This window comes from Oncorhynchus mykiss, chromosome 5, assembly GCF_057628025.1.
Source record: "Oncorhynchus mykiss isolate SJ-2025 chromosome 5, ASM5762802v1, whole genome shotgun sequence".
NCBI lineage: Eukaryota > Metazoa > Chordata > Actinopteri > Salmoniformes > Salmonidae > Oncorhynchus > Oncorhynchus mykiss.
Window position 1 is genome coordinate 43,008,944 of NC_143026.1, and position 8,705 is coordinate 43,017,648.

Sequence of the window (8,705 nt, forward strand, 5' to 3'; positions counted from 1 at the left end):
GGCTAGTAGCATTAGCTTGACATCAAATGTACATAGAACTGGCTGAATGGGGGTATATTAGATGTCCAAATTCGTATAAATGACTTCTTGGACATCTTCCATTTTGTCATGACAAAGTTTTGAATTGAAAACGACGTCAGAAATGCAGATTTAAACGATTACATTTTGTTCAGGGGAGAATCTTTTGACAGATCAGTGTCTGAGCTCCTTTGCCAATTAGACACTCTGGTGTAATTCTAGTGAGAGGCAGTGTTTTCCCTCAAAATCTCAATTTGCATGGTTTTGGCAGTCGGACCTTACTTTCAGTGATTAAGAGGGATTTACTGCCATCAGAGATTAAATATATTTTTCTCCGACATGCAACGCTTCATGCAAACAAACAACAGACAACCCAGCTGAACAGCTTCCCATACCCATTGTAGTCAAAACAAAGACGGTCGGCTTAAGATCCCACTCAACCTACTTTACATCCCAAAAAGTATGTTTAGTCATTCACTGTGCAGAGAAAATCTACCTCTAAACTTTGTTTCAACAAGTCAAAATACATTTCTATTTATTCCTCAGATACCCTAAAATTGTAATCAAACTATAATACTTCTTACGGAAATAAGTATGTTCAATAGGAAACCGATTTTAGCAGTGGGGTATTGTCTTCATGGGGCGCGCAAACACGAATTTCCAAGACTGTGTCCCTGTACGACAACTGATATTTCTTATTCGTTTTTGAAGTTACAAGTCTGAAACATTGAACAAAGACTACTGACACCCTGTGGAAGCCATATGAATTGCATCCAGGGAGCTAATTTTCAATATGACCTTTGGTTGGTTTTTCTTTAGATTTTCTCCTACCATATCGATTGTGTTATATTCTCCTACATTATTTTAACATTTCTACAAACTTCAAAGTGTTTTCTTTCCAATGGTACTAACTATATGCATATCCTGGCCTGAGCAACAGGCAGTTTACTTTGGGCACGTCATTCAGGCGGAAATGGACTAGCCCTAACTAGGGCCTTAAGGTTTTCCTAGTCAGGTCACGTGGTTCCTCAACATCACCTTGATATGTGACCAGAGACGGAAGAGGAAGTGAGACAGCTTTTTTTCTGGTTAATCAATGAACTAAGCAGACCAGACCCAGCTGCTATCGCAATGGTGCCTATGGGAGAGTCACCCCTTAAGCAGACCGGAACTGTGACATTTTTTTTTTTCAATGGTAAAAGTCATCAAATCTAATTTTATTTGTCACATACTTCGTAAACAACAGGTGTAGACTAACAGTGAAATGCTTACTTACAGACCCTTCCCAACAATGCAGAGAGAAAAAATAAAAATGACAGGGGAAAAAATGATAACACAATAAATAAATACACAATGAGTAACGAAAACTTGGCTATATACACAGAGTACCAGTATCGATTCGATGTGCAGGGGTACAAATTAATTGAGGTAAACATGTACATATAGGTAGGGTTAAAGTGACTAGGCAATGGGACAGATAATAAACAGTAGCAACAGCGTATGTAATGAGTCAAAAGACTTAGTGCAAAAAGGGTCAATGCAGATAGTCCAGGTAGCTATTTGGTTAACTATTTATCTAACCATTTCGCAGTCTTATGGCTTGGGGGTAGAAGCTGTTCAGGGTCCTTTCGGTTCCAAACTTGGTGCATCGGTACCGTTTGCCGTGCAGTAGCAGAGAGAACAGTCTATGACTTGGGTGGCTGGAGTCTTTGACAATTTTTTGGGCCTTCCTCTAACACCGCCTGGTATAGACGTCCTGAATGGCAGGGAGCTCGGCCCCAGTGATGTGCTGGGCTGTACACACTACCCTCTGTAGCGCCTTGCTGTCGAATGCCAAGCAGTTGACATACCAAGCGATAATGCAGCCAGTCAAGATGCTTTCAATGGTGCAGCTGTAGAACTTTTTCCAGATCTTAGGGCCGATCCAAATCTTTTCAGCCTTTTGAGGGGGAAAGGCATTGTCGTGCTTTCTTCACGACTGTGTTAGTGTGTGTGGACCATGTTAATTCTTTAGTGATGTTGACACCGAGGAATTTGAAGGTCTGGACCTGCTCCACTATAGCCCAGTCGATGTGGATGGGGGCGTTCTCAGCCCTCTGTTTCCTGTAGTCCACGATCAGCTCCTTTGTCTTGCTGACGTTGAGGGAAAAGTTATTGTCCTGGCACCACACTGCCAGGTCACTGACACACTGACATCCTCATTATAGGCTGTCTCATTGTCGTCGGTGATCAGGCACTGTCGTGTCGTCAGGAAACTTAATGATGGCGTTGGAGTCGTGCGCGGCTGCGCAGTCATGGGTGAACAGGGAGTACAGGAGGGGACTAAGCATGCACCCCTGGGGGCTCCCGTCTTGAGGGTCAGCGTGGCGGATGTGTTGTGGCCTACCCTCACCAACTGGGGGCGGCCCGTTAGGAAGTCTAGGATCCAGTTGCAGAGGAAGTTGTTCAGTCCCAGGGTTGTGAGCTTAGGGATGAGCTTGGAGGGCACTATGGTATTGAACGCTGAGCTGTCTTCAATGAACAGCATTCTCACATAGGTGTTCCTTTTGTCCAGGTGGGAAAGGGCAGTGTGGAGCTCAATAAAGATTGCATAATCTGTGGATTTGTTGGGGCGTTATGTGATTCGGAGTGGGTCCAGGGTGTCTGGGATGATGGTGCTGATGACTGCCATGACCAGCCTTTCAAAGCATTGCATGAATAAAGATGTGGGTACTACGGGGCGATAGTAATTTAGGCAGGTTACCTTTGCTTTCTTGGGCAAAGGGACTATGGTGGTCTGCTTGAAACATGTAGGTATTACCGACTGGATCAGGGAGAGGTTGAAAATGTCAGTGAAGATACTTGCCAGCTGGTCAGCGCATGAGTGGGACATCTTCATTTATCCACCATCTTTGATGTGATTTTCTTGCAGATCCAGTCTAGAAAAACCATGGCCAAACTTCCCCTCCAGGCAAACTTTTACCCCATGACCAGTATGGCCTACCTTCAGGACCCCGGCACCAGACTGACCCTCCTCACCGCACAGTCCCTGGGCTCCGCCAGCCTCAAGAGTGGTGAGTGCAGGCCTGGGGATTTGTTTTCTGTTGTCTATTGGAAGGAGGGCATCAGTACTTTAATTGTCCAGGAAAGATGACATCCCTGCTCGGTTCTAAGATTACCATCTGTACAGTACATAGTGTCATCTGCTATTTTGGCACCAGGATGTGAAAAGAAGGAGAGATATGACTTGATTTAAAATGAGTGCAATTTCTATCGTGCTGTTTCTTGCCAAGCAATACATGTATATACACATTTATGTTATGTAAACAGAAGGCAATGTGATATTGAAATAGATCAACTTTGACCTTTTCCCCTCCAGGCCAATTGGAGGTGATCATGGACCGTCGGCTGAACCAGGATGATAACCGCGGGATGGGACAGGGCGTCCTGGACAACAAAGTTACTGCCAGCTCCTTCCGCCTGCTACTGGAGAAGAGGGCCAAGACCGATGGGGTACTAATACCAGGAATTTGAAGCAATTTTGTCATTTTCGTAGTTACTGTAGAGTGTAGTTCTATTGTAGGTTTACTGAGGTTCACTGACAATGGAGACTTGATTAAGACGATTAAGGTTCAAACATTGTCATTATAGTACATTATGATCAATCCTCTCTTTTCCCAGTTACTTTTGCACCAGAGTATTGCCCTAACCCGTCCATGTCCCTGCTTTGATATTTCCAGGGGGAGAAACTCTCTACCCTCAGCTACCCGTCTCTGCTGAGTCACGTGTCGTCGCTGTACCTGAACCACCCTCTGATCCCCATGGCTGTGAGCACGGAGGCAGAGTCCCGGTCTCTATCCCCCTTAAGCCCTCTGGCCTCATCACTGCCCTGTGACGTCCACTTGGTCAACCTACGCACCATCCAGTCCAAGGTGAAGGTTTTCGTATTGCTACATAATACTTTCTTCTCTTTTCTCTCTGTGGAGCATAAGGCCACAACAAGCCGTACATCCCGTTGCTCTTTTACCTGTGTAGTAATGTTTTCATTTACCTTGCGTTAACAGGTTGTTCCCTAGTGATTTAATCGTTGCGTTGTACTTGCATATTCATGGCGTTCGGGACATTTTTCGAATGAACCCGTTCCTTATTCCCCCAAAAAAGAAACGCTCGCGTCATTTGCTACTGTATTCAAACGATGAATTACTATGTAACATGTTAATACAATGCTGTTGCCACAGTACTTACAGTGGTACTACATAGGAGCAACTCCTTACAAAGAGTCACCAGGTTTTCTAAAGTGATGAGTGCACCGCTGTGTTCTCATAGTCATTGTCTTTAATATGATTAAGGGCATCCCTGACTGTATGGATTACCCTGGCTGTATGGAATACTGGCTTAATTGCTTGTTAGGACAAAACACACACTCAGCACTCCTCCAAGGGGCTCTCCATTCATTTCCTTATATAATCTCTGTAAATAAACACTACATCTGTATGTTGTAAGTCTTCTATGATCTCCTCTTTGTTGTTGCATGGCCCATCAACTCTGATGACACCGCCGTCTATCATGTCAAAGATCGAGCTAATTGTTCCGGGGATCTGCCGACCAATTTGCTCGATTATCGATTGTACAGGCACGCTCGGACATCCAATTTGACTCTGAGAACAAATCAAAAGAGGAGACGGGCAGAATCGTTGAATGTGTGTTCGACGAGGGCTTTGTACTCATTTATACAAATACTCACATGATGACACCACTGCCGCTACTACCTACTACTAACACACTTAGTATGCACTGTGGCATCTCCATATACTCAGCCAGGAACTGTGGATGTAAAAACAAAAAAAAACTGTTTCTGAAAGGGGGATGAAATTGACTGCAGTAACCCTGTTTCAGAGTCCGAACCTGGGTTCAAATACTATTTAAAATCTTTCGATCTTTCTTGCCTGGTATTCCAGATAGGTGGGGTGGGGTTTGCGGTATTGAGACTATTCTATTGGTCCATTCATCCAGACTAGCTCAATAAAGCACTGATAAAGTGTTTGAAATTATGTAGAACAGTATTTGAACCCAGGTCTGTTGCAGAAGCAGCACCTCGAACATGGCTGTGGAAATGCAGCTGACCTGTGAAAGGGTGGTATCTATAATTGATCCAGTGTTTAGACTGAAGGGGGGGGGGGGGGAGAACAGGAGGGGTCTTTATGGGGACTGAAGTTTCTCACTGGTCCTACAGGAGGAAGGGGGTGGGCCGTCGGACGAGGCGGCTTTGATTCTGCACAGAAAAGGCTTTGACTGCGCCCTCTCGAATAGGAACACAGGGCTACTGTGTGCCACCACGCAGGGGAAGGTAAGGCCTGCCACACACATGCCGGCACACTAGCACACACAGGAACACACACGTTATACACACACAAATGAAAGTTGTGATCAAACACTTTATTAATTAGTGATTAAAGGGAATTTTAACCTGAGGGTTGCACGCGATGCTCTTTATTCAAGCAGCTAGTAGTGTTACAGAAATGAACTTCCCCTCCAGCAAAAAAAGCTCAAGAGTCACTTGCCACAGAAAATGTGCAGTGAGGAAGGAAATTCCTTTCATTACATTTCCTCCTTTTCCAATGTCATGACAACTGTAACAATGCAACCATAATCAGTTTAAGTGAATACTTATCTCTCTCCAAGAGGAAAATCAAGGCTGTTATGACCAAGAGTGTGTTCATTAGAAAATGGCCAGAGTAGATGGTGAAATCTCTGTTGACCCAGGCACTTAATCTTAATATATTTAATAAGCCTGTTAAGTGTCCAGTTATATTAATAGCTTCTAAAAGGAAATGGTATTTCATCGTGATCATCGGTGTCAATTTTTTTTATTGAACCTATCCATCAACGCCTTTCATAATGGGTTTTCCTATTCAAACATGCGGGTATAATGCCATTGTTCATGTTTGGATTGGTTTTCTCACAGATCCGCATGGAGAAGCTGTTTTCTGAACTGAAATTCCAGAGCATCACCCCTGCGTCTCTTACTCTGATGCACACGCCTGATAAAGGGTCGAACCAAGAGGAAATCAGCCTTAAGCCAATGGAGATCAGCACATACCGTGTGCAGCTGACATGAGCGCTGGCCAGAGAGTCGGTGATCGCCACGGAACATGCCCAACATCCGGCCTCTGTTCCTGTGCCGAAAAAACATAGTCAGCGAGGCTATGCAGAAGCCTGAAATGCATAGGACATCCTTGGAAGAGACAGAAGGAGGGAAAGAGGAAGAAGAGAGGGAGGACGAGAAGGAAAGAGAGGCAGGAGGAGAAGTAAATGGAACTTGCTTAAGCTTAATTCTACAAGTGCAATATTATATTGTTTGAGTCCAGTATACCTAGTTATGCTGCAGTCTCAGGTTCTGTATGTGTTGGGAACGTTTGTGTTGCAATTTCACATCTATTGGGATGACCACATGTTCAGATTTCCTTTTTCCACAGATATGATTTTGTACAATGTGATTCTTTGTTTTCTTTATACTGAGGTATGGCTTCAATCATAGTGAATATTGCTTCATGTCCTTGGCGTGCCTGAAAAAATATTTGAAGGCCAACTGATTCTAAATATTAATTCAATATTTTTTTAGCGGTCAACATTTATATGTGATAAATTGTTAATTGCAAGTGAGATCTTGTTTTGTTGTTCGTTCCAAAGAGCAAGAAATGTGCCTTATTTCACAGTTTTATAATGAGCCTTATGTACATATCTTTGTATGTTGGTCTTGGGAGAAAATTGTCACTTACAATTTGCTATCGATGCAAAATGAATGCATTTCATAGTTGATGTCACAAGATTGACATGTGGTATTACATTAATTGATATGGGTCTGTTATTGTGACCTTCACACAGTGGGGAGAACAAGTATTTGATACACTGCCGATTTAGCAGTTTTTCCTACTTACAAAGCATGTAGAGGTCTGTAATTTTTAAGTATTTGAAACATCAGAAAAGCAGAACTTAATATTTGGTACAGAAACGTTTGTTTGAAATCACAGAGATCATACGTTTCATGTAGTTCTTGAACCAGGTTTACAAACACTGCACCAGGGATTTTGGCCCACTCCTCCATACAGATCCTTCAGGTTTCGGGGCTGTCGCTGGGCAATACAGACTTTCAGCTCCCTCCAAAGATTTTCTATTGGGTTCGGGTCTGGAGACTGGCTAGGCCACTCCAGGACCTTGAGATGCTTCTTACAGAGCCACTCCTTAGTTGCCCTGGCTGTGTGTTTCGGGTCGTTGTCATGCTGGAAGACCCAGCCACAACCCATATTCAATGCTCTTACTGAGGGAAGGAGGTTGTTGGCCAAGATCTCGCGATACATGGCCCCATCCATCCTCCCCTCAATACGGTGCAGTCGTCCTGTGCCCTTTGCAGAAAAGCATCCCCAAAGAATGATGTTTCCACCTCCATGCTTCACGGTTGGGATGGTGTTCTTGGGGTTGTACTCATCCTTTTTCTTCCTCCAAACACGGTGAGTGGAGTTTAGACCAAAAGGCTCTATTTTTGTCTCATCAGACCACATGACCTTCTCCCATTCCTCCTCTGGATCATCCAGATGGTCATTGGCAAACATCAGACAGGCCTGGACATGCACTGGCTTGAGCAGGGGGACCTTGCGTGCTCATTGACCAAGTCCTGCTGTGTAGTTCTGGGCTGATCCCTCACCTTCCTCATGATCATTGATGCCCCACGAGGTGAGATCTTGCATGGAGCCCCAGACCGAGGGTGATTGACTGTCATCTTGAACTTCTTCCATTTTCTAATAATTGCAGCAACAGTTGTTGCCTTCTCACCAAGCTGCTTGCCTATTGTCCTGTAGCCCATCCCAGCCTTGTGCAGGTCTACAATTTATTCTTGATGTCCTTACACAGCTCTCTGGTCTTGGGCACTGTGGAGAGGTTGGAGTCTGTTTGATTGAGTGTGTGGACAGGTGTCTTTTATACAGGTAACGAGTTCAAACAGATGCAGTTAATACAGGTAATGAGTGCAGAACAGGAGGGCTTCTTAAAGAAAAACGAACAGGTTTGTGAGAGCCGGAATTCTTACTGGTTGGTAGGTGATCAAATACTTATGTCATGCAATAAAATGCAAATTATTTACTTAATAATCATACAATGTGATTTTCTGGATTTTTGTTTTAGATTCCTTCTCTCACAGTTGAAGTGTACCTATGATAAAAATTACAGACCTCTACATGCTTTGTAAGTAGGAAAACCTGCAAAATCGGCGGCAGTGTATCAAATACTTGTTCTCCCCACTGTATATGTACTGTGGTGAGTGATAAAACATTTTTTGTTGCTTTACACAGCTATCACATTTTTTTCATTTTTTAAATCACATCTTATGATAACCTCAGTGCAGTATATCTACTGCTTCAACAGAGATGTGCAACGTCCTCTACTGTCGTTTTGTGAAGCTCCTCTTGGTAGAGCACACACGTCGGATGTTTTGTTCCATTCAATCACTTGCAGGTAAAGGGAAACTGCACTGCGAGTTCACTTGGAATGTTCACACAAATTTCTACCAATGTTGCTCGCTAAGAGTCACATTTTGTCAATTTTTTTTCTATCTTTCTGTAAATATAATGTGAGATTAAAAAAGGATGAAACCCAAGTTACGTTGGCCAATTAAATGAAATAAAGTGCATAAAACAATTTTGCACTTGTTGTAT

The 8,705-nt window shown here is 43.5% G+C and overlaps 1 protein-coding gene across 2 annotated transcripts in view; it reads left to right on the forward strand.

Annotated features, from left to right (window-relative positions):
- LOC110523878 (alpha-mannosidase 2) overlaps window positions 1-8,688 on the forward strand; it is a 73,991-nt gene extending 65,303 nt beyond the window's left edge. For both annotated transcript variants that reach the window (XM_036977591.2, XM_036977592.2), the window contains exons 18-22: window positions 2,930-3,071; window positions 3,377-3,510; window positions 3,738-3,929; window positions 5,231-5,344; window positions 5,963-8,688. In XM_036977591.2, the coding sequence (XP_036833486.2) occupies window positions 2,930-3,071; window positions 3,377-3,510; window positions 3,738-3,929; window positions 5,231-5,344; window positions 5,963-6,115 (735 nt within the window). In that variant the 3' untranslated portion in view covers window positions 6,116-8,688. The remainder of the gene's footprint in view (window positions 1-2,929; window positions 3,072-3,376; window positions 3,511-3,737; window positions 3,930-5,230; window positions 5,345-5,962) is intronic.
- The last annotated feature ends 17 nt before the right edge of the window (window positions 8,689-8,705 follow it).